The sequence below is a fragment of the Vulpes vulpes genome, unplaced genomic scaffold, assembly GCF_048418805.1.
Source record: "Vulpes vulpes isolate BD-2025 unplaced genomic scaffold, VulVul3 Bu000000631, whole genome shotgun sequence".
NCBI classification, from domain to species: Eukaryota; Metazoa; Chordata; class Mammalia; order Carnivora; family Canidae; genus Vulpes; species Vulpes vulpes.
In genome coordinates, this window is record NW_027325738.1 from 451093 (window position 1) to 478463 (window position 27371).

The 27371-nt window shown below is 33.8% G+C and overlaps 1 protein-coding gene across 1 annotated transcript in view; it reads right to left on the reverse strand.

Moving 5' to 3' along the window:
- Nucleotides 1–27371, reverse strand: part of LOC112912588 (low-density lipoprotein receptor-related protein 1B-like) — a 332717-nt gene that overhangs the window by 120859 nt on the left and 184487 nt on the right. The window contains exons 27-31 of the mRNA XM_072745200.1: nt 21366–21482; nt 14677–14783; nt 9032–9161; nt 7287–7393; nt 6820–6952 (exon numbers count right to left, since the gene is read on the reverse strand). Coding sequence (XP_072601301.1) covers nt 6820–6952; nt 7287–7393; nt 9032–9161; nt 14677–14783; nt 21366–21482 — 594 coding nt within the window. The remainder of the gene's footprint in view (nt 1–6819; nt 6953–7286; nt 7394–9031; nt 9162–14676; nt 14784–21365; nt 21483–27371) is intronic.

Below are 27371 nucleotides of genomic sequence, written 5' to 3' on the forward strand. Positions count from 1 at the left end.
AATAAACTTTGGTGATGTATCTAGATATGTAATAATATAGTGGAAACTGCAATGGTTCTAGGATTAGGAACTTCCTTTTTCTTGCTCTGGACAAGTCTATTAATTTCTCTGGGACTTAATGTCTTCCTATGTTATAAGAGAGGCATGCTTAAAGTGATTTATAAGATCATATTTACAAGCAGTACCTGGGAAAACAACACAAAGTAACTTGATGGGAATTCAGAATTAAAATAAATAAGATTGCTCTCAGAGAATTTCACTACTTATTTAAACCTCATACATAAAATAATAAATATGGTTTCTATAATAGATTTGATGACTGAAAGTATTAAATATTTAAAGTGAATATCTATTAAAACATGGGGCTAGGGAGTGATAGTGCTCATCCTTGTGAGACTAGAAAGTCCCAAAAGGAAGCATTGTTCATTTTGTGGATGCACTTTGGAGGCAATAATAAGTCTAGGTTAGGGTCAAACAGCTCATCTTGTTGAGTTCTGACTTGCAGACAAATCTTTAATAATTTAGGTGGAGTAGCAAAGATTTAACTTAGCACATGACAGAATGAGATTTAGATTTTAACATGATAACACTAGCAAGAGTATGGAGAGCTTGGAAATGAAGATAGCAAGAGTGAAGCCAAGTAGTCTGGAGGAGGGAAAAGACAATTTGAAGAGGGGTTGCAGCAGTGCAGAAGAGAATTGCTGGTATTTGATTTAGAGTAGCTACATTTGAAAGTGCTTTGGGAGGTGCTCCAGGAAGTAGAACCCTCAGGATCTCATAGCTAAAAAGATGAAGTGGCAAGGGGAGTGAGGAGTCAAACACAGTACTCAGTTTTTTTTTTTTTTTTTTTGGACAATTTGGTAAATATTGGTATTTTCAAAAATAAAGGAATACATCAGAAGGAGCAATATTAGCAGAAATAATGACACAATTCTTTTAAGGTACTTGTAAGACAACCACGTAGTGATATTTAACAGGATAGTAGATAAATGTATCTAAAATATAGGATAGGTTCTGGCCTGTAAATATGTAGCTGGAAATGATCAGAGTGCAGTTGTTATTTGAAATTTAGAACAAAACAGAGGAAATCAGCATTTAAAGATTGGAGAGATAAAACGGAGGCTGCAAAAGGACAGAACATTAGCCAGAGTGGTTGGAGAAATACCTGAAAAGTGGTCCAACAAGAAGGTAGTAGTTAGCACATTTATATAATGCTAAGAGAGGAGGTTCAGTGAAGTGGTGGTAGATTTAGTGAAATGTTTGTAGTTGGTTATTATTAGATGAAAATTAGTAGGGACTGTAATCTTTCATCCCTTTCCAGGAGTTTGGTCTTAAAGGGAAGGAAGAAAGGAGGAAGTTAGGTGTCGAAGAGATACCGGTTATTTGTATGGAGTAAAGCAAATATCTGATATCTTTAAGAGCTTCTGAGAATAATTCAATAGACAGAGTAAGCTTGAGGATACAGAAGAGAGTAAAGGTCATTGATACAACAAATTCCTTGAGAATTCAGAAAGTGTGAAGGATTTAAGATCTAAAGTAAAATAAATGGATTATCCTTAGATTGGAGCTGCAACAAATCTTCCATTTAAAGAAGAAGTAAGGGGGGAGAGGTTAGGCGAGGCACAGCTATCGGTAGATTTGCTAATTTGGTGACCAGATGCTGAATAAACCTCAAGATTTTTATTAATTTTGTGAAGTAAAAGGTGAGGAAGAAATTCAACTTTTTAAAAACCTGATAGGGTTAATGGTAGGGAGAGATGATTAGAGAAATATAGGTCAATTGCTTAGAAACCTAATAGTTGAAGCTGAGACCAAGCAACACACTCTAAAATATGGAAAAAGGCAAGTCTTTGGTGAATCCATCAAGGTAAGTTGATACTCACCACATAAGACTAACAATATAATATCTGGCATTGAGGTGCCCCTTTCTTTCAACTTCTGCAATGTTCAGTTCTAAAATGCCCTAATTCTGACAATAATTTCAATTATCAAAATTCATGCCAGAAAATATACTGCTATTTAATAACTCTGTCTGAAGACAATAAAAAGATAACATGTACAGTCTTTAGCATTAAAGAAACTTGAGATATTAATATTGATAGGAGGTGAGTGTTGCTTAATTCAGTATCAAAATCCATAGAATATGAAAGTTACATTCTTTCAGAGTAAAAATCCTCATGATTAAACCTCATTATTGCATGTTCCATTTTACAATGGATTATATTCAAACAATATTTGTGAACTCCTGACATCCTCTGATTACTACAGAAAATTTTAATTGTAGCCCATCAGTTTTGTTAAAAGGAAAAAAAAATGAGTTCCCAAAGGTATCACATTGGATAACATTATAATTAGCCCCGTTTAAGAGTGTTGGGCCTATTACTATTTTAATTAAGAAGAAGATAAATATAAATGAAATCACAATCACAACAATAAGACAAACGTTTTAAGATAACTTACTAAAGGCTTCCTATTGTATCATGAAGAATTTTCATTAAAAAAAAAAAAGTATCATGGGCCTACCATGACATCTTGAGTCTAACATAAAATGCTTTATTTTTGAAATGGCACGAGGCACACATAAGCAACAAAAAAAGGTATAATTTAAAGAGATTAGCTAGATCAAAATTCCAGTTTCCTAGTCATTAGTCATGTTCTTAATCAGCTCAACAGAAGATTAGAAAAATATAAAAGTGTATGTGTATACACACACATATTTATAAACAATAACCTATGTTTAAATATAACTGAGCTTCTGTCAGATTCACTGAAATCTGGACAGGCCATAATCACAGAAAATAAGCATCTAGAGTTCCCATTTTAATTTGGGTGGATAGAATGTTTAATATATGATAATATTTTATAATTTTAATTAGTAGTTAACACACTTGTGAGCCGATGATTACTAAAAATAACAATTCTCAAAAAAATAAATAAAAAGAATAATTCTCAATCTTTCCTACTGAAATTGCTAGGGGAATAAGGTTTGGGAGCGAAGACAAACATCAAGTTTCCTTGAGGCATCATGTTTTACCTTTAAAAATATGAATGCTGTTTTTAATTCCACAGTATTTGGCGGTTCATCTTTTTAAAGTAAAGTAAAAAGTGGATTCATTTGGAAAATGTTCCTGCATGCCTACTGCCTTCCAGACCCTAACACTTAGTTCATGTGTCCAGATTTGGGATGAATGAAGTGAGATTTAACAGGAGAGATATTTATTCTGGCCTTCCATTTCCTCAGTGCCTTGAAGGACATTTATCCAATACCTAAACCACTTGCTGGAAGTAAGTTAAATACTAGAATTCTGAACTTGATTATGTGTTAAGCTACAGCCATACAGGACCAAATACTTTAACCACCATGATAATTCACTGGAATTTACCTGGCAAAAAGAAACCCAAGAAAAATTAGAAACATGAATATTGAGACAAGGAGCTTTGAGACACATTTGTAAATGATTCAGTTAAAGGCCCTCCACTCTTTTTTAATCAGTAAGCTTAAATTTTATTTTATTTTATTTTTTTAAAGATTTTATTTATTTATTCATGAGGAGGGGGGCAGAGACACAGGCAGAGGGAGAAGCAGGCTCCCTGCAGGAGCCTGATGTGGGACTCTATCCAGGGACTCCAGGATCATGCCCTGGGCCAAAGGCAGGCGCTAAACCACTGAGCCACCCAGGGATCCCCAAGCTTAAACTCTAAATAGACCCATTTTAAATCTAAAAGAAAACTCAGATTTCAAATGCTATAATGTTCTGTCTTTTAACTATAATGTTTGATTTTTAACCTGGAATTCTTTGTTCAAACAAATATTTCTTACGGAATTTTTTTTTAATAGATAAATCCTGACAGGATTGACCTTACACACACACATATATCCTTACTTTCCAGATATTCTTATGGCTCTGAGAGACTTTTCACTGTGGTTGGATTTGATAATATGAAAAATGGGCACAGAAAGGTTCCTAGAAGTAAGACAAGACACTAGATCTCTTGAATCTCACTTCATTAAATTCTCTGTTTTATTACATAGTACAAAGTCTACCACTCTCTCCCTTTGAAATAATACTTGAAGACTCCTTAAAAGCTTGGGAAGCTTCTCATTATGCTTAATATTAAAACCAAATTCTATAGCATGAATCTTCAATTACTTATAGTTCCTAAAACACTTAAACTTTGTCTCACCTCTGAGACTTTGTGCACAATGATCCCACTGCCTGGGATGCATTTCTTCATTCTGTTTGCGTACCTAATTTTTTACATCAAGAAGCTCGCATTCCAACAGGGGAAACTTAGTCAACTTAATACAGAAGTAATTATAAAGAAGGAAGAATATGATAACAAGAATGCAATCAAGAGTTGCTAGGGAAACACCGTAAGAAATGGCAATTTGACTGAAGACAGTAGCAACCTAGTGGACTAAAGGATAGATATAATTTTCATTGGCAAAGGTATTGAGATGGAAAAAATAGCAGAGGGATCATGAAAGATGTTGAAAAGCATGAAAACTGTTGCTAGACTTATTCTTCAGTTTGGCTAGGATATATGATCCGTAAGGAGAAGTAATAGAATATACAGGTAGGAAGTAAAATAGGATCATTTTCTTGTAACCCTGACGGCCATATTTGTACGTAACCAGGAAGGAAGAGCTTCGAGCAAACATTGATATAATCAGAGCTACGCTTCAATAAGCTGAACCAGGCAGCAGTGAGTAGAATGTGTTAGAGTCCAATTACATGGTAATACATGAGCCCAGGCAAGAAGCAATGAGAGAAAGACAGACTGAAATTGAGAGGATGGAGCTCATTAGCTAGAAAATGGAAAAAGATGAGTAATTTAATTGTCCTGAAGTCTTAGAATATGACTGAATTTAAGAACTTTCGGTGCCAGAAGGTCTACAAAGTTTACAGTCTCTAAGGTGACCAATTATAGATTGTGAATGTGAGAACTTATCCAAAAGTAGAAAGAGCTATTAGGGAAGTCTAACCTTTTACGGCTCTATATAAAGCACTGCAGATTCCAAATGAGAACTAGGATTCCTTCTGCTGAATATTACAATTCTTTATCAGGTTTGGGATGAAGGTCTTAGTAAATCATAAAGGTTTGATCTAGTATTAAACAACATGGAGGATATTTTTGAGTGACTAGATATTTACAGAAGTAAATATTTTAGAAGTATTTTACCTTTTTTCTCTTTTTTTTAGTTTTTATTTAAATTCCAGTTAGTTGGCATACAGTGTAATATTAGTTCTAGGTGTACAATGTAGTGATTCATCACTTCCATATGACAGCCGGTGCTCATCACAAGTGCCTTCATTAATCCCCATCACCTATTTCACCCACCCCCTCACCCACCTCCCCTCTGATAACCATCAGTTTGTTCTCTCTAGTTAAGAGTCTGTTTCTTGATTTGCCTCTCTTTTTTTCCCTTAGTATGTTTTGTTTCTTTTTTTTGGTGTCGTTTTGTTTTGTTTTGTTTTGTTTCTTAAATTCCACATATGAGTATTTGTCTTTCTCTGCCTGACTTCTTAGAAACCTAATAGTATGAAGCTGAGACCAAGTAACAAACTGTAAAATATGGAAAAAGGCAAGTCTTTGGTGAATCCACCAAGGTGAGTTGATACTCACCATGTAAGACTAACAATATGATATCTGGCATTGAGGTGCCCCTTTCTTTCAACTACTGCAATGTTCAGTTCTAAAATGCCCTAATTCTGACAATAATCAAAATTCATGCCAGAAAATATACTGCCATTTAACAACTCTGTCTGAAGACAATAAAAAGATAACATGTACAGTCTTTAGTATTAAAGAAACTTGAGATATGAATGTTGATAGGAGGTGTATAATGCTAAAATCTTAGCATTATCCATTCCAGGTCCATCCATGTCATTTCAAAGGTGTATTTACACCGTATAAACCCTGAATACATTTTCAAATGCACTGCAACATACTCAGTATCTTGTATCATCTCTGTTGAGGATATTCCAAATATACTGAAATGGAAAGTCCACTGAAAGACTTTTGTGACCAGCTTAAAAGAAATTTTGCATTTAAACAACATATTTAACATTATGAAAATAATAAGAGTTGTGGAATTTGTGATCATTTGAAGCTTTGCCCCACAATTTTTTCGCTTTCATCTCATTAGCTCTAAAGTAGTAACAACTGCTGCTTTTAATGTAGTGAGTTACAATTAAAAAGTTATTATCTGCCAGGAAATATTTTCACATAGCTAGAAAATAATGTGCTACAAAATTGAAAGTTGTCTTCCAGACAGACAAAAAATGTAGGTCATTTTCTCAGCCATATAGCAAAAAGGAAATTTGGGACACAACCTGCAACCTATATATGATCTAGCAACTTAGTATGTGCAATATCGTGTGCCATATGTTATCATTCTTTCATAGTAAGACAAACAGTGTGGAAGAGAAAACATACACCAAAACTAGTTTTGTAGTAGTGGTTATAGTGGTTATATTCCCTGCACCCTTCTCTGGACCCTATCTCTGACCCAGCATCCTATCTGAGAACATGGTAGGACGCAATAAACACCTCCGCTTTGATTGCCTTTGTCATATGAAGATTGATACTTACTGTCTGAAATTAGCCGGATTTTGCTTACTCAGAACAGAATGTGCAATGAAACAAGAATGGGTAAAGAGAATCATTTGATGATCCTATCGTCTGCCTCTAACACACTTTTGATTCTGCACAACATTTTAACTGTCATTCTCTTATTCCCTGGCATGCGCACCCGTGTGCGCGGGCACACACACACACACACACACACACACACACACACACACAGTACCTTACCTCTGTCACAGTTGTCTTCATCACTGCCATCCACACAGTCATGAATGCCATCACAGAGCCATCTAATTGGAATACAGTGGGCTTTATTCCTGCATCGAAACTGATCTTCCTTACATTCAGTCACACAGTCCATCTGTTCGAATACAAATGGGCACTGCAGTTTTCATTAATGATAATGACATAGTCAAAGGCAAAATAAACATGCAGCTGACAATATTGGAGATTTATTACACTGTGGGGCTTTCTTTTATTTTGACTTAATGAACACAACCTCTACAAATGACAATGGGGTTTAGTATACAAACAGCATGCAGATTCAGGTATTTGCTGCAATTACTGTATTCAGTGTACTTGTCCTAATATTTTAGGCAGTGCCAAGAATAAAGAACCTGTCTATTTTTATTACATTTGCTTTCCCGAACCTAATTCCTGTAATTCAGAGATTTTAATCAAATGATAGATTTTACCTCATCTGAACCATCAGCACAATCATATTCTCCATTACATTTCAAAGATGCTGAAATACATCCTCGGCTGGCACATATATATTCACTTGATGAGCAGGTAGGAGAAGCTGCATATAATTATAAAGTTAAGATTTAGATTCAGTGAAATGAATGACTGGTTTGATAGATAAAAACATATCTATATATATATGCATGTAAAAAATTCATAGACAGTCATGAAAAATAGGTTATTTAAACTATATTCAAAATCTGATATTAAACATTTATTTAAAATGTGTCTCACAGTATTATTGCATTTCATTAAATATACTTTAATGATGTAATAGCCTGTTCAGTAAGTGTTCAACTTACTAAAGAAAGGAAAAAAACCTAAATATCCTCTATCTCTTTAATTTTGAAGAATTTCCATAACTTTAAATTATTTAAATATAAAGGCCTCAAATTATTTTTAAAATTATAATGGGATTTAGTGACCCCTGGGAAAGTTAATTTATATATGCATCATATAAAGCTAAAAGTAGAAATCTTGGCATGTTCTCATAGACCCCATGATATCTTGCTGGCTCTGTTGACATAAATGTCATATTTGCATAAGTTCTGAGAAGTATTTTTGTTTTAGGGTCTTAAACATGAATATATGTATAATTAGCTGAGGCTATAGAAAGTATTCTTTTATGACATAGAAAATAATATTAACATGGATATTTAAATTACTATCAGTACCAAATCTAATTAATCGACTTAGTAATTATGATTGTTGCCTTTGTCTACAAGTTTGAGTTTGCTAGGTTTGCACTCAAATCTCTGGGGTTCTTGGCTTTACGTTAGACAACTAGGCAGCCAAATGTACTTATAAAATGACTTTATGGTCTCAATTGTTTACTCCGAGGATGCTAAAAAAGCTTTTTCCTAGAGTTTTAGTTCCTTTTAATTGGCAGTGTTTGCCTAGAGATCTGTACTTATGTGGATTCTGAGGACCAAATTCAGTAAGTAAAAAGATGTGATCAATTAGCAATATGGACCATGGACATTGTACTGGGACATAGCAATGTGTGGGTCCCGTATCTGCTACTCTCACCTGGGCTCTCAAAGTAATGCTTTTGTGGTTATACATAGGTTATAGTATAATTTTCTCCCAGTAATTTTTTTTTCTGTAAGATACTGCTATTAAAATACCTAAGGTATAAAAAATTAAGTTTTAATGAGCATATTTACAAAGCTATATTTAAGGGATAAAAATGTATTTTGAATTGGGTGTTATTTTCCTGTACTCTGGTCTTGCTTCCTAATTTTATTTTGATTTTAGACAAAGATGCAAATAGAAATAATACACTTACACTTTTTCTCAGTTGGTATCCTGTTGAAACAACTGCATTCTGTTTCATGACTTAATTTCCATAACTGAAAACCTGACTTTTATTGCACTTATAATACTTTCAACATATTGCATTTTGCCATCTTGGGAAAACAATTCCAAATGGTGTGGAAAGACAGAGAAACCGGAAAATCTAATTTTGAGGAGTAATGCTTGGATCCCCAACATAGTAATAATCTTACCTGCCCAAACACTTTCAAAACATATGAAGGACACACCAATTAATTCATCTATAAATACTTCCAAATTTTATTTCTGACATAGCAAATGTTCATGTGCACTTGCCACTATTTTCGTTCATTATTGCCTACAGCGAAATTACACCTAGTTAAAATAGCCACTCAATTAACTATCACCTCAATCATTTTACCTGGCTCACAGTGTTTCTCATCTTCTCCATATTTACAGTCTTCATGGCCATCACATTTCCATTTTGCTGATATACACTGACCATTGGAACACTGGAACTGATCTTTGGAACAACTTGTTTCACAATTTCTCTGTCAAAAATCACACAATACAGTCAACATTGAAGTTTTAGACAAATATCTACAAGGCCAAAAGACAGCTAGAAGCCTTATGAATAGAGACCTAGAAGTATAGAAACCATGACTGCCACAAGAAACTCAGATGGTCACTTAAGTCCATGGTCATATAGCAAAACTGTAACAATTTTCTATTTTCATTGGTCTTTGTGAGTCATAATAAAAGAGAAAAATAAGAAAATATAGATCATATCATTTGCTCTGAGGGGATCATTTTCCAACAGACAGGGGGTAATGTAATTTTAATAATTATAGGTGACAATGAAGACAAGGGGGGATATAAAGGGTTAAAAAATTATTTCTAAGCAAGTACATTCAGTTAATTGGGGATGGAGTGGCAGGATGAATGTGAAACAAAGAACCTGAAGGTAAATCTATTTTGTGTCAGCAAAACTTCCCCATATGTCTTTCTTTCCCCTTTTCCTCATGCCTTTTTTCCTCAGTACCTGTCCCTTCACAGTTGCTGTTTATAATCTTTCACCTCTCTTCCAACATTTGCTGCTAAAGAACTATGAAATGAACTGTCACAATTGTCACTTCTGCTAGCTTGCATACAGATTTTACTTGGAAGTCAAACAAGACAGTAGATACATCTTAGGGGAGCTTTCAATTCTTCATATGAGATCAATAAAAGGGATCCACTAGAAATTTACCTTCCCTGTGTCTGACCAGCCTGGTTGGTACAGGATGCTCCAGTGAAATGTCTTGCTGGGATGACATTTTTCTGTTGTTAAGTACTTTCTATTCTTGCCAAAATGTACTTGTCTGTTCCTTTCACAAAATGTGTAGCCCTCACAGCTTATGAAACTCTCAGTAAGTGAAGCATGCTGAACTATTACTCCCTGCTTCTTCCCAGTGTCATCCCCATGTAAAGAAAGAGAGTTTACTTTCTAAATTCCTGTAATTTTCTCTTTCCTAGTGGTAGTTTAATTAGACTGCCTGCAATATAATTTATTTTCTTCTTTCTGCCTTTCTTCTTCCCTTCTTTTCTCAAGTATTGAGGATTTGCCAGTCAACAGAGTTTCTTAAATAAGAATCCAAAGAAGGGCAGCCTGGGTGGCTCAGCAGTTTAGAACCGCCTTCAGCCCAGGGTGTGATCCTGGAGACTTGGGATAGAGTCCCAAGTCGGGCTCACTGCATGGAGCCTGCTTCTCCCTCTGCCTGTGTCTCTGCTTCTCTCTCTCTCTCTCTCTCTCTCTCTCTCTCTCTCTCTCTCTCTCATTAATAAATAAATAAAATCTTAAAAAAAAGGAAAAAAATAAGAATCCAAAGAAAACTAAGATTTATTCCCTATATTTCATGAACTCATAGACTAAGGAAAGACCAGCACCTGGACCAATAATGCATTACTTGTGAAAAGAAATTAATATAATTTTAAACATATGGTTTCTCAAGGCTTTTAGGAAAGACTTCATAGAGGAAGTTCAAACAGAAATGGAATTATCTAAGGAAAGGCTTTCCATGTGTAAGGGTAAGTAGAAATGTACTATATCTGAGGTGTAAGCTATGTTGTGATAAATGTACAAGACATTGGAGAAACAATCCATGAACTGATCATGAGAAAGGGATTTCATACATTTTATCCACCACCTTACCTGCCATGTTCAGTATTATAGCTGGGACATAGTAAGCATTCAATAAAAACTGCCAATGGAATGAATGAGTGAATGAATCAATGAATGAAATAGCAAATGTAGAACACACGGAATATAAATTAAAATTTCATGTACTTCAGTTCCAGTAGAATAGGGATCATGTCTGTAAGTTTAGTGATCATGTGTGTCTGTGAACCAAATATCTAATACTGTGGCATGATTTAAATAACTGCTCAGTATGTATTTGTAGAACTAATGAGTGATTGTCTCAGAGCAAAGCAATTCAAATAAAATAGCTCAATGGATGGCACCGGTGATCAGTACTGTCAGCAACATAGAAGATTGTACTTCTCGATATTTTTTCTATGAGAAGGTTTCAATCTAAAATAAATTACAATTGATGATTGTGTATGTATGTCTATATTTGTAGGTTATTTATTTTAGACTCTTAAAAGCATACAGAAAGTATAATGAATCCCATGTGCCCATCATGCTTGTTTTAATGATCAATACTTTGCATGTTTCATGTACCCTCCTCCAACACATTTATATATAGTCCAGATTATTTAACACAGCAACAATAGTATTGGAACATTGACAATATCACAAAATTTGCAAAAATTCCTTAGTATAAAATTATTCCCAATCAATATTCAAAGTGTTTTCATTTTTAAAACTATATCAAGATATTATTTGGTAAAATAAGGATCTAAAGGAAGTTTACACTTTGAATTTGGCTTGAGTCTCCTTAAATAACTATTTCCCATTCTCCTATTTTTTTGTCTTAACGTCTACTTGAAGACACTAGGTCATTTGTTCTTTTGAATGCCTCACATTCTAAATTTGGCTGATTAAATCCTAAAAAAGGATACCTTTGTAACATCTAAAGTGACTAACGAGCTTTTCATTTTTAAAAAGCATTACTATAAACACATATATTTTTATACATTTATTGTATTTCAATCCATTACATTTTTTTTCTTTTTTTCTGATATCCAAATTGTCCCTTTGATTAGTAGAAACTCCTTCAATTAGCTCCTATGTATTCTGGACACTATACTAAGAGCCTTGTTCTGGCTTCACAAGATGTTAGTGGCTCATTTTGTCAATTTCCTTTTTCAAATCTAGAAATGGACATTTTTCACAGGAGTTCTGTTTCTTTTAATTGGAAATGGTATTTAGAAACCACTATGTCAATGTTAGAGATAGCCTATAATGCTGAGATGTCATCAGTTTTAGAATTTTTCAGTGACAGAGCTAAGAATTATATATTTTTAGAAAAAGAAAAATAAATCTCTTATTGATACTTAGGAGTTTAATATTACAGAATTTTTATTTACTTTTTTTGTTCCCACATTTGTATCTCTTTTCTTTTACTTAAATATTATGAGTTATGAATAGTATGAAAATAACTAAACATCTAACCTATTCTACTCTCGATATATACGAGTTTCAAATTAGCAAAACCAATATTACTAACAAGTGTATGAACAATATTATTAACAAGTTTAAGATTCATTTGCATTTCTCTTTGTCCTTACAATGCATTATACTTGATGCAGAGACCAAATACTGTATTTTAAAGTCACTTTAAATAATTCTTCTGTGCCACTAATGTGATACACAATTATACTGATCCAGGCTTCTTTTTTTAAAGATCTTATTTATTTATTCATGAGATACACAGAGAGAGAGGCAGAGACACAGGCAGAGTGAGAAGCAGGCTCCATGCAGGGAGCCTGATGTGGGACTCCATCCCGGGACTCCAGGATCACACCCTAGGCTGAAGGCAAGCGCTAAATCATGAGCCACCCAGGTGTCCCTCTTTTTTTAAATCATTATTTCAGCTCAATATTAACAAGTTAATTATATTATCAGTTAACATCCTTACAAAACCTCACAATTTTATCTTTTATTCCCAAGATGAGAGTATCCTGTATGTAATTTGGTTTTCTAGCCATTTGTTCAGTTCATCTTTTTGCTTGTTTCTTAATACAACTTGTCATTCTAATCCTTAGAAGAGAAGAATCAACTGCCTGTAATGTTAGACACTTCATTACTCATAGACTATACTAGATGGCTGTAGATGTAAAGGAAGACCACCTTTAAGAAAGTTATTTTGATTCCCTGGGGGCAATATCATGAAAACGTCTGGGTAATGGAGTTCTATTCAGCCATCAAAGAACTACATCCATGAACTTAAGACATGAGAAAAATGATGTTAATAAGAATGTCTACTTTCACTTGAATAAGATTTTGAAAAGGAAATGTATGTTTGAGTCTAGATATATACCTTGGATATATACTGAATAACGTGGAAGATGAAATCATATGCCTTAAGCAGTATATCCCCACCTCTTGATGTTTCACAGATTACACAGGGCCAGTGAAACCTATTTTCTAAAGAGAAAAAAACCAAACTTTCATGGTATGGATGAGTTTATGTGAAAAAGAGGGAAACATTTAAGATAATTTTTGAATGAGTGGATACTAAGAAAATATGTAGCTGGGCAATATACTAATTTAACTCTCCTATGAATTTTCTTTAAATTCTGTTTTGACTTGTTTGTGAAAAGCCCCATGAATATAAGTGGTATTTTTCAACTTCTCGGTCAGCAGACTTTTGCAACCTCAAGGCTTAGGTTTCCTGGTCTTTAGGTGAGAAGTGAAATACATTTTTGTTCCCAAAATCTAGGCTCCTGAATGTGACTGGGGACATTTCCAACATAGTATGAGAATGGAAAATTGATCAATCTTAATAATACCGAAGACTGGGAAAGAACCAGTCTGAGCGTGTCCTATAAATAGTAGAGACCTACAGTGTCTCCCAAAGATGCAGGAAATCAGTGGCTGATTAAAGAAGGTTGACACAGAAACCTCTAGATCAGCAGAGAAGATTTTTTCTAGGCAAACCTATGGTCAATGGGAGGACTTTCATGAGGGGAAGATCCATGTGTGTCAATCAGAGCAGCAGAGCTCTAGGAAGTCACTGTACCCTAGAAGGAGCCATGCTGGCCATGGAGAACCAGATCCCTTTTTCTTTTATATCTGACTAGGCTTGATTTCACCAGTGCTGTGTTCCTGATATTAACATAGAAAATCATTAATGGAGAAAATCATGAAATGTGACTGCTACTGGATTTATTTCTGATATTGGAAAGTAAAGGATTACAAGTCCTTTTAGATTTGATTGAGAAAAAAATATAACTGTGTAGCATATGCTTTTTTTCTAAAGCTTCACGGAATAATTAACAGCGGAGACACAAATACATAGATGCATAAATAATAAATTGCATGAAGTATTATGTGTTAACACAATCTAAGTTTATGGAATTATCCAGAGATGTTCTAAACTTTTTCACTTAAGCTGTGTGTACAAAGACCTTATTATAAATGGATTGTGATTCATCATCTAAGCAAAGCTGAACCTGTGGTTTCATGAAAATTGATGACCCACATCGAAGTCTATAAGACTGTATCTATTGAAGAAAGAGACTGGGGAGAAGAAACTGTTTAAAATGCATAAAAATATTAGTCCTGACTATAAATACTGCAGGAAAATTTATGAACAAATTCACAGATGGCAAAGGCATCAGCTATAGGGAATAGGGCTTCCAAACATCCTATTCCCAACCCAGCCATTCACCACTTGAGGTAAAACAGACTATAAAATTAACTGTCAATAGTAGTACAAGAGCTATTCCCTGTGCTGGATGTGTGCGGCACAGCACTTAGACATAATACTACTTATCTTATTGTGTCAGGAGTAAAGTGCATTTCAGAGCTGTCCATGTCACACTTACTGGATTGAATAATAATTATGAATGCGACTCTAAAGAACTTTCTTTCTTGTTTGGTTTTGAAAAGTTGCCTACCTCATCGGAGCCATCTGCACAGTCAAAATCTCCATCACACCAGAACCTTGAAGAAACGCAGTCCCCATTGGCACAGAGAAAATCTTTCAGTGTGCAGGTCTGTGGCTCTGGGGACAGAAAAATAGCACGGGTTTATTCTACTATATGCAACTGCATTCTAAATTTATATGACATATAGCATGAAGTAGCACTAAGGAAAAAGAGGTTAGCCAAGCAGAACCAATATATTGTTTAAAAAAAGTGTTTCATGAAGCATCTATGGGACATAATAATGTTTTTTCAAATTTATTTTAAAGTCATGAATAGAAAGTGGCGTTATAGAAACAAATGGAAAAAAGACCATAGTTTAGTAAAAAAAAAAAAATCAAAGTAAAATAAAAGACATAAAAATCTACATATTACATAATAAATAATCTTTTCCAATTGTTGGAATTCTGAGTCATTTTATGTATTTAGTTTAAGTAAATAAGATATCTTATGATGCTGTACCCATGGGGCCATTTATTAATTAAGTAGTAAGTCTAGCCTTTGACTCTTGACTTCTCTTTTGCATTTTAATGACTTTCTAATTCTTCAATTTTGTCTCCAGAAAATCTAGAGTTCACAAAACAAGAAGGGTACATGGGGAGATACCACTGAACATGACTGGATGGGTAAGAGTGGAAGGGACAGAAGGTGGCTCTGTTTTTAAAAGCTGCCTCTTTGTTGATGCAATCGTTTGCTTATGCCCCGTATAATTTACCTGCCATTTTAGATACTTTGCCAGTTATTGATTTAATTATGCTTCACCATCTTCCCCTAGGATTTAGGCCAAAGAGTATGACTTGCTACTTGGCTTAACTCTGATATTGAGTATGTTTTATCTGGACAATGAAATAGGATTTTAGGAATTTTTTTCTTTCCCACAGATAATCGATATGATTGCTAGAGATCATCTCTTGTTTAGTTTTTGTTCTCTAAATAGAACTGATATCTGACATGATGAAAAGCCCCTTTTTATTTTCTCTACTCATTAACTGTATTTACAGCTGGCTCACACACAATAACAGTCTTATCAAGGGAAGGAAGAATAACAGAAATTTAATTTAAGGAGTAGCCCTATGAAGCCTAATTTTCTGCATAAAGGTTGTGAATATTTCAGCCTGTGTTTGAATATTGCTTTACACAAACACCCGGTTTCTAGCTATAGGGTAACACCATGAATGCTTGGTATCATAAAGGCTCTTACATTTCTATATAAAGATCCCTCCTGAGACCACTGGAAGAACTATGGTAATATGTATTAGCATTTTGTTCTGCTCTGGGACTTACTTTCTTCAACAGCGTGAACTTCAGACTATGAATAAGACAAAATGCTATTCAGTGGAATGAGAAAAAGCCACTTAGCAGGAAGACCCCTCTCATTTCTCAACACTCCTTTATTTGGTGAGCAGGACAATAGCAGTTTCTTTTTTTGTCTTTGCATTATGTTTACATATACCACGTTTCAATATTAAAACATCTATATTAACACTATTATCACTATTTATAACAATAATAATCACTACCAGCTGGTGATTGCTTATTTGTTGTTAGGCACTAGGTGAAGTTAATGCTAAGTGCTTGAATTAACTCAACAATTAATTTTAAAAACTGTATAAGGTAGGTACTATTATAGGACCCTTTTGTCGGAGAGTAAATTGAGGCACAGAGAGGATAAGGAACTTTCTCCAAATACCCTGGAGGCATAAGAGCTACTATTGAACTTGAACTTACAGTCTGATACTAGGGCCTGTACTATTTACTGCGAGGCCATATCATTGCTCATAATACTACTGAGGAGATAATAAGTGTTCACATTTACAGAGATTACCAATAAAGCCCTGAGAAGCCAAGTTACTTGTCCAACGCACATGGATAGTAATATCTACTTCCCTTAAAAATAAAAGAGAACCCTTTTTCTCTCATCATTCCTCCGTACTGAAACTATTGCACCCTCTTGTTTGCAGACAAGCAGTTTTCTTCTTAGAGAAAAGAAATTACAGCAAAACTAATGAATTAATTAATTAAGAAGTGCTTTATTTAATAATGGAAAATAAGAATCGAAATGATTTTCATTAAAAAAATAGAGAATATTTTTTAAACACATTGTACTTCGATTTTTAAAAGTAATAGACATACTGAATTTTGTGGACTTGGAGGTATCTGAATAAGATTTTTTCCCTTTAATATTCTAACTTGCCTCTATCTTAATTAAACACAAGTGTGTTCATCATATGCCAAACAACATTGACTTCACAAACTTTGATACACTTTGCTATAGGGGAGGGTTGGATGTTGTTGATCTAAGATGATACCGTTATAAGGTTAGAAGTTATTTCAAAGCATTTGCCCAATAATTCCACAGAACACTTATTCTATAGAGACTTTTCTAACATTATTAATTATTCTGTTCTCATATGGGCTCAGAGGAACTGAGTGATTTGTTGGAAAAAGTTTTTTCAGTGCATATGAAATTCTGTGAGGCTCTATGATGCTTTTAAGAATGCCAGCAAAACCACTTCTGAATAATAATCATGAATTATTTATACATATACAAGTGTCATCAAGGAATGGGATAGCAAGTCTGTTTTTAACTCTCATCTATATGCCTCAGAATCTTCTGCTACTGGGTATCTCAAAAATAAACTCTCTCTTGAGGACAATTTAATTTGGTTATGAAAAAATGTCCTGAGGGATTATATTGTCTTACTGTTTCTTACCTTTGATCTTTTATGGATAAAGTAAAAGACCAATATTTAGATCTTGGCATGATAGTTAACATTTTTCTTTTTAAAGAGAACAACAAAATGATTATACCTGGAAGATAATGCATTTAAAAAGAAAATTTGAGTATGAAATTTTCCCCAGTATCTCCAAAATGTTTTTCTCACATTAACTTTCTCTGATGCTACCTATGTTCCCAGATCAAAAGTAGAAAGGGAAACCCCCGGATGAATAATTAACAGGGTTTTCCATAAATCTCATCTAAACGTACCAAATCAACAACAAAGAAGCTTTTACAGGGCATGTTTTGGAAGGCTGATCTGGATTCTATAATAATAATAAAGAACAGGGCATTGCATAGAAAAGTCACTTCCTTCGATAATAAAGGAGGTAAAATGTATAGACTCAGAACTGAAAAGAGCTTCAGAAGCCATCTTACACAAAATTGAAGAAACTAAGTTTAGAAAATAAAGTGACTTTCAAAGCCATAGAGTTAGTGGCAGAGCAGAAAGGTTTCCAGACTTCAAATTCTCTTCTGAGTATATTATCATAAACCCTTGATGATAAGTTCAAAAGTTATATAAATGTGGGTGTAAGCATCTGAGGAGAATTTTTAGAATACAATTAGTATAACTGACGTGCTATACAAATAATCTTCTGATATAAATTCAGTGTGAAAGTACTAGAAATTCAAATAAGGCCGACACAGCTTGTCTCTCTACAAAAACCTTAATCTGGTTGATCCAGTTATTTGGTGCTTTTAATTCTATTGGATTGGTAGTTACTTCTTAATAATGTAAAGATGTGAAATAATTTATTTTGCACATCAATTACTTAGGAGGCATACATGCCATATAAATTTGTTTCTGATAAAGGTGGTATAGATGCTGAGATTTGTCAGACATTTCCAAACCTTTGATACAGATGACAAAATAACTCCAATAGCAATAAAATTTTCTTGTTTTTAAGAGCCTAAATCATTGTTGGAGCAGAGTGTCCCTGCTGAACACTTAACAAGGGAAATCATCAGCAGATGATGAAGAAATGACAATGGACTAATTATCCCATATAAAGATAAAAAAGTAGAAAGCATAATAGATTTAAAACATCGCTGGCAGTTAATTGCTCCACTATGTTTCAAACTCTTCCCATATCTATGCCTGGAGTGTTTCCAACACAATTTAAAGAGTAAACTCATCAGATTCATAAACAAGTAAGTCCAAAAGTGATTTTAACAATACATTGCTAATATGATAAGTGTGTCAGGCCCTGTGCTAGACCCTGAGAAATAGCCCTACTCCCTACACTAGCTTCAGATATTAAACAGGAACTGAGATGCATGTGATAAAGACATGAGTGGTGCAGTGGAATGCAGGAGAGTGTTGGTTGATGCAATGTGGTCACATTAAAAAAAAAAGCTGCTAAAAAAAAGCTGCTATTATTTTTTTACTCTAAGGCTAATTTACTATCTCTGTCATTTTTCTCTACTTAATAATCACTAACAAGAATCCTCAAATGTGAACTAAAATGCATACCATTGACTAATGATATTTAGAAAATGTGGTAACAGTATAGTGTATTGTCATCATGTCTATCTACTAAAATTAAATTTATATATGTGATGTGATATATTATATATATAGTCATGATTACCATATATAAATAGTAATTTATATATATGTACTAATAGTTTTATTGTAAAATATACATGAAATTATAATAGTTTCAACAGATCGTGAGAAAATGGAAATATCTTGATAGCATTTTATGTGGGAGCAGATCTTTCCTAAAGCTGACTCCTCTATGACCAATCTCTTGGTGCCTCATATGGCTATACTGTATTTTTTCTCTCTCTTCATCAACTCAGCTTCTGTCTATGTAGAACCACTGGCATTTTCAATGTCTGAACTTTCTCATTCCTTCAGGCCTATTCAGATGGTATCTTTAAACACTGCCCAATTATCCAGATCTCGCAATTCTTCCTCTTACACATCCTTACCTGTTTACCATGTTACCAGTTCTGATACTGGTCCAATGTATGCCCTCTCCCTTCCATGTCACAATTATAATATGCTTCCTTCTTGTTCATTGTCATTTGTCCCCTGCAAATTACTCAATGTTGCTATCTTAGGGCACATACTTAGATTTAATGAGAACCAAAAGAGAACCACACATAACTTGGTATTTTACACTGCAATGCTTGATATTGCAGCCACTCTCTTGGTTTTTCTTAAGGGTTCTGTGGCTGTTGTGATTTATCACTAAGGTTCCCCAGTGATGAGTGAAAGGCAGTGTTCCTGCTCCTTGTGTTCTTGCATGAAAGGAAGACTTTTAGGAGATGCCAGCAAAATCATACTCAACCACATAGGAAACCCCAGCAGATTAAGACACAGGTTATCTCCACCTTTCATCCTTCTTCCCCTTATTCTCTAGTTACAGCAGTAACTTAACTTCTTCACAATTTCAGCCTCCACTTGAATAAAAGGTTTTCAAAGATGTAAGTTTCCAGTGTGGCCTTCTCACTTCTCCCCCTCTCCTGCTCTCAACATCATTCAGCCATTAGGTATTTCCTCTCGGTATCCTACTGATAACTAACACTAAATGTATCTATCTGTATATTTTAGCTCTGAAATAAAGGTGAATTAAACAGAACGGATATGCAATTGCTTCTTTTTTGTATTTGCTCTTTTCCTCCTGCCACTCTTACCTTATTAGGTCTTTCTCTTAATCACTGGATAGTATCTGAAAACCCCTTCTATAAAGTTTTTAAATTTTAAAGCTATTGATTAAAAGAATCTGGAACCTTCTAAAGACTCTTTGCAATATTTTTCACCTTCCTAAAGCATAAGATCAGTTGAGAAACCTAGATATGAAGGAGTAATAAAAGGTCCCCAAATCAGAGTATTCCATAATCGTAATGATCCAGATATTTCATACATAATATACCTGATTCTTAAACATCAGTCAGATTAAGTTTAAAAAGCTATTTTCAAAAAGTTGATATTTTGCAAACTCAGTGTCCAAGTGGTTTGTTAAGCCTGTGATTCTACTAATTACATACTTTCATATAACATCTTCCTATGCTTTAATGTAACAATTCTATTTCATCTCCTGTGTCTTGGGAAACCAATGTTCTTAGTCCAATGGATGAGTACACACTATTGTTATTATTAAATACTTTCTGGAAGTAGCAGAATATAAATATTTAATAAATGGAATTTGATTAATATCTTATTTTAAAACATGACTATATTGCTTTCTTTGTTTAAACAGCACTGTGAGAAAGTGCTGGTAAGAAATATATTCAGAAATTAATGCTAGAATATAAGGTTGCTGTCACAATTTTACATACTGCCATACTTTTTAGAAAATAAAATTGTTGGACAATTATTGTCTTTTAAATTTATTACATAAAAATGCAGGAGGCAGATGATGATAATAGTGTTATTCTATTTTCAGAGAAAAGCATCCTGAATACATATGGTGTTCACCACTCCAGGGAGAATAAATGATATTTCGCTGAAAGATGCTCATGGGTAAATTTGTAGTGTAAAAGGATTTGAGACGGAAATGAAATGAATACCATCCGCTAAAGAATGATATGTTTTGTACTGTCTCCACATTATTCAGCTTTTTGTATGAACTTGCATCAAGGGCTCACTTCATTGCATACTAATGGGTTGCATTAAACCTCATGATACTTTCATACCAATTCTGATAACTGTAAGAAAATAACTCCCAGTATGAGCATTTCAATAATTCTACCATTTGAGATTCAGGTCAATTTAGTCCGAATATTCTTGTCCAAATGTGAATACATGTATAAAAATGTGAGCCGTAGGACAGATAGGTTCAAATTCATACCTTAACTGAACTAAAAATTGCTATCCTGCTTATTGAATATGCTGTCAAGCTCACAATGTTCTCAAGCGAGAGTTACTTACTACAGTTTTCTTCATCTGAATTATCACTGCAGTCATTCTGGCTATCACACCGCCAGTGATCTGGAATACAGTTGTTGTTTCTACATTGGAATTCGTGAGGTCCACAAGTCTTTTTATCTGTAATAGAAAGAGCCAGAGTTTGTGCTGTTGACTTCCATGAAGACATCCCTCATAAAACCCTCACTGCCAGGCCAAATCCAGGGCATATGACATCTCCACAGACCTTAATTCAGTTACTAACTGAGCAGCATCTCTAGGAAAAGCTGAAGGCAAATGTTAAATAAAATTCACCCTACTGCCTTGTTTTATGTTGTTATCAGTCATGCTTTCATCACTAGCGAATTACAAAGCAAGTGGTTGGCCCACTCACATAAAGTCAACACAAATCAATCAAAAAAAAAAAATAAAAACTATGAAGAACTACATTCTCTTTAGGATACTGCCTTCCTAAGTCACCTTCTACTTCTTCTATAAGGCAACAAAAATAGTTATTAGCCAGATCCTGAGATGGTCAGCTTGCCTTTCTCCCTGAGTTTTTTACTCATAACCTACCTATCAACTGATCTAAATTCATAGAGTATAATAGAGCCTAAAATGTACAGGCCTTGAAAATTAATAAAGTGCCATCTCACTTGAACTTTTAAACAATTCCACTGAGCACAAGGACAGGTATTAACTGGCTATTCATTTTACAAATGACAAAAGATAGAATTTAGAAGCTTGATGAATTTTTACTACCATTAAATGGCACAGTCAATATTTGTGTGTGTGTTTACTCTTGCCTTAGTGCTCTTTACAACAAATCTGCATCCAAAGCTCAACCAGAATCAGAATGCATGCAATAGGAATTTAATTAAAGTTTAGGTTATATATTTTTTAATTTCCATAAGAGCAATAGCTAACTGTATATGGGCTAAAGCAATGCATCTTAAACTTCAATGCATGTATACATATAAATTATTTGGAAATTTTCTAAAAGAGAGACTGCAATTGAGTAGATCTGGATTTATAAGAAGCTCTCTAGGGATAACATTGTTCTTAGGTTTATGAAATATAGTGAGCAGAAGGGGTCTGAAACATAAAGATGGGATAAATTCAATAACATCACAATAATAAAATTATAAATATCAACGTACAACTTAGGACACATTCCCCTTTCATATACTTAGATCGATTCCTTATTCTCAGCTGTATTAGAGATGCACAGTGAGTTTAATAACTCAGACTAGTAAAATAAATTAAGGGAGAAGGTAAGCTATATGTTGCTAGTTGCTACTCTTTCCTTTAAAAGATAGATTAGATAATAGATAGATAGATAGATAGATAGATAGATAGATAGATAGATAGAAAATATATATTTTTACGTATGTCTATATATAAAGAGCCTGCATTTCCCTTCCTCTTTCTCTCCCTTTCTTCTTTGTAGCCTACCTGCCTGCTAATGATTACTCACGCCCTATCTTGTGTCACTGTGTTGAGTGCTGTATTTTGTGATATATTCTTTTTGCCTTTGTTATACCTACATTTAGATTTTAAAGTTGGATTAACATCCACAGAAGTTCTAACATAGCATTTTGCACATTTCACTCAATAAATGTGTTAGGATGATTGGAATTTATATAATGCCCATTGAAAATATGGGGTTTGGTATTGGACTATGTAGACAGTTTCATTTTGACAGTTAAAACAAACTTATCTGAAACCACTACTCTATGTTTGTTTCAAATTACCTGTATTTCTATGTGTTGCTTGCATCATTTTAAAATATTGTTTCAAATTTTTAGAATATGAGAAAGTAAAAAAGTTCAAACTGGATCAGAAAAATTGACTATAGGACTTAGTATTACAACATTAGCCCCAAGTAAATTCCCATGGCTACAAAAGGTTCACAATTGGTACTGAGTATCGATACAGTAACTGTTTTTGAGGGTTTTTCCCCCTAAATCCTATTTGTACTTTTTTTCTATGCTTAAATATTTGTATCATATTTTGTGTTTGAAAGAGATCTGCATTCATTTCTAAACAAAGACAAGTTACAGTTCATTGTGAAGATTTCCATTTGGGGCATGCAGAAAGAGTAACACTGAAAGGTTAATTGCCTTATGCAAGGTCATTAAAATGTTGTGTTTCCAAATCAGTTAACTTTTGATCCATGACATTAGTTATAAAAATTACAAATACAAACTATACAACCCATGTAGACTTTGTTCTGTACTTAAAGTCTCTCCTGAGGAGATTAATGTAAGTATAAATATAAATATAATTTTAATAAGAAACTATGAACAAGGTAAAACAGCAGTTCTCAAATTGGCTACACATTAAAATCACCTGGGAAACTTAAAAATCCCTTTGCCCAGTCAATATCCTGCATCAATAAAATCAGACTCTCTGGGGTGAAACCTAGACATCAGTATTTTTATTAAAGCTAGCTGATTGATTCCAATGAGCAGCCAAGATAGAAAATTACTGGTCCAAAGAACTAATTGTAGAACAGAACATATATGACTCCGCATTATAATACTCTAGAGTAATTAATATAAAATGCTCACAATATATAGAGTTTTCTATTAATTCAAAAATTTAAATAGCTTTCAAACAATGCAGTATTTCTTTTGGTATTATAAATATGAAGAAAACAAATGGAGTATCTAAAAACTTGATTTTTTTAATTTAATGTGTTTCCACATGAATTACAGATAGTACTACAAATTTGATCCCCCCAGAGGGATTACCGAAATGTAAAACTGTATATGGTGTATTCTGAAATACTATTAGCACTTGCATATGCATGGGCTACATCTTAAAAAAACAAAAAAGATCTGGTGTCTGTGATGTTTTTGTGAGCCAGAATGAGGGAAGTGGATTGGAATACATAAGTGAAAGAGAAGTTTAAGTTTCTCATTATACCAAAAAAATCCAAAGGAACGTACAAACTACTGGAAGCAATATGATTTTGGTGGATACAAGGACCATATATATATTTAATTATATTTCTCTATATTAGCAGCAACTAGAAATGAAATTTTTAAAAAAAGAAAACTTTTACAATGGTGTCAATAAAATAACAAATACCTAGTAATAAAACTAGTGAAATTTGTGCAATATCTTCATACTGGAAACTATAAAACATTACCGAGAAATTTTGAATAATGCTTAAAAAATGCAACAATATATCAGGCTCATGGTTTAGAAAACTCGAAATAGTTAACATTTTTTCCAATTAATATAAAGAATACATACAATTAACTGAAAGGTACATGATAAAACTTTCGGGGCAGAGAGAAATGTTCTGGATCTTATTTTGGTGTTTGTTGCATGGTATATAAAATTGCAAAAACTCATGAAATTAAACATTTCAGATCTAAGCATTTAATTTTATTTTAATTATATTTTAATTAAAAAGACTTCACTATTAGAATTATAAGACATTTGGAAAATCCAAATAACCATACTATGGTAAAGAATTATTCATTTCGCCCCTGAACACTCAGGTGTGTTCAGAACAGAAGGGTAGTCTGAAAGAGAATTCTGTTAAAAACAAACAAAAACAAAGTCAAAATTTAAATGTTCCACACTAAGTATAAGCAATAGCATGTATATCCCACATACATATACGCATTTCTCCAGAGATATCCTTATTTGGCATTTGAAAGTACCATATATTCATTCTGTCCTACCCACTTGTAGTATCAGTTTATAATTATCTGTCTTCATATTTGGGGTGATGATTTCAGTAGCAATAAGAGCACTGGATTGCCTAAGACATAAAATGTACTTTGTTATCATCTGATATCTCTCTGACCCAAAAGTACAGTTAGCTTTGCCCCCCGTCCCCCAAAAGCATACTTTTTGAAAATTTTAGATGGAATTCAAAAAATACAAATAAACCAGTATTTTCTTATAGATTTCAACTACAATTATGTAACTTAGAATATAGAATATAAACAATACTGTTGTCAAAAATTGCATCCTTTTTGGAGGTGCCAAAGGTTTCACTTTAATCTGTGAATTAAATGATGCTTCAGGGTGTCTATATCACTTATTTTTTTCTCTTGAAAACTTCCTAAAAAAATGCATGCCACGAAAATGTTTCCCATAATGTTTAGTAGTGAAAATATGTATAGGTCTTATGTATAGGTATTATATGTAGGCTTTTCATATATAACACATTTATTTTTTCTGGTTAGATCTGCAGCATAGGACAAAATAATACACACTATCAGGGAAAATATTCCTCAATGAATATGTGAAATGATGCATATATGAGGCAATAGTCATCATTTATAACATGTACATATACAGACATGTTTTGTTTATTATTATTCTTTTTATTATTATTTTTTTTCTTTTTAGAGAGAGCATGTGCATGAGTCGGGGGAGAGGGAGAGAGGGAGAGAGAGAGAATATTAAGGAGCCTCCATGTCCAGTGCAGAGAACAATGTAGGGCTCAGTCTCACAACCCCAGCATCATGACCTGAGCTGATATCAAGAGTTGGACCATTAACTGACTATGTCACCCAGGTGCCCCTGTGTATTAAATATTCTAAAAAAATAATATTTTAATGACTCTAAATAGATACCTAACCAAATTGAAACTATACACTCTTTCACTAGTAATATTTTATTGCTGCTTTAGAAAATAAAATGTCACTTGTAAACTTGCCATGTGTTTTATTCAACTGCTGATCAGATGAAAATGGCTTAGAAAATTTTACATCTTGAGGAATAAGCTATCAATTTGAAAACATAACGTATAAAATAATTTTAGAGAAAAGTTAGTAAGAAGACATTAGCTTGTGATTTAAGAAATGTTGGCATTTCTTGGCCTTGCCAAAAAAAAAAAAAAAAAAAAAAAAAAAGGACTGCGGGGTTTCTGTTGTTCTCACTAACTCAATATGAAAAAAAAAAAAAGAAAAAGAAAAAAGATTTTATAGCTTAAACCTGATAGATGATTTTTCTTCTTTGAAATTAAATATACAGAGGAGGGAAATGCAAGGATTATATGGTGGCTAAACAACATCTTCAGGAACGCAGATTTTTATCAATTTACTTCACTGTCTTAACTAATGGCTTCCATTGTTCTTAGTCACTCGTGGCCCGGGATGACTACTAGCGCTTGGGTCTTCACCTTGAAGTCCTGAAGAAGGAAGGGCAAAAAGCAACGAAGAGGACAGCCTGGGTGGCTCAGCAAAGTAAAGTATCGGACTCTTGATTTCAACTTAGGTCATGATCTCAGGGTCGTTAGATCAAGGCCCACATTGGGCTCTGCACTGAATGTGGAGCCTGTTTAAGATTCTCTCACCTTCTCCCTCTGCCTGTCCCCACCTCAATGCCCCCACACCTCCCTGCATTGTATCCATATTCTCTCTCTCTCAAGGAAAAACAAAACAAAACAAAACAACAAAACAAAACAAAACAAAAAGCTTTTCTACTTTGAGAAAAATAACAAAGCCCCCTTAAACAGTCTTCCTGAAAGTCCTGTATAACACCTCTGTTTATATTCAATGGGATAAACTTAGTCATGTGTTAAAAACTCATTATAAGGGGAGATGGGAAATGTGATGACTTATTCTGAATAGCAATGTGTCAACCTAAGAGACACAGTTCTGTTGCTGAGGAGAAAATAAAAACTAGATATAGAAATAGGCATTAGGGGTCTCTGATAAAAACCTAACAAGGCCAGTTAAAGTCACTGGAGATTTCCATGGCTCCTGGAAGAGAATATTTCTTTCTTTCGAGATGACAAGTACTATTGCCTCACGTTGCCATGGGTCATTTAAAAAATCACATAGGAAGCACCATTCACAGAAGACACCAAAAAAGTAAGGAACAGCTTAGGAACAGAGAAAAAGATGATAGGGCTCTTATGACTCTACATAAATACCTGCATCCAAATGGTTCCTGAAGTCAACTCCATCCATTCCTTGGTAAAATTTATTTTGCCATTGGTTTGCACAAGGTTTCTGTCATTTACAGACAAGAATCCTAATGCAAACATTATTTTAT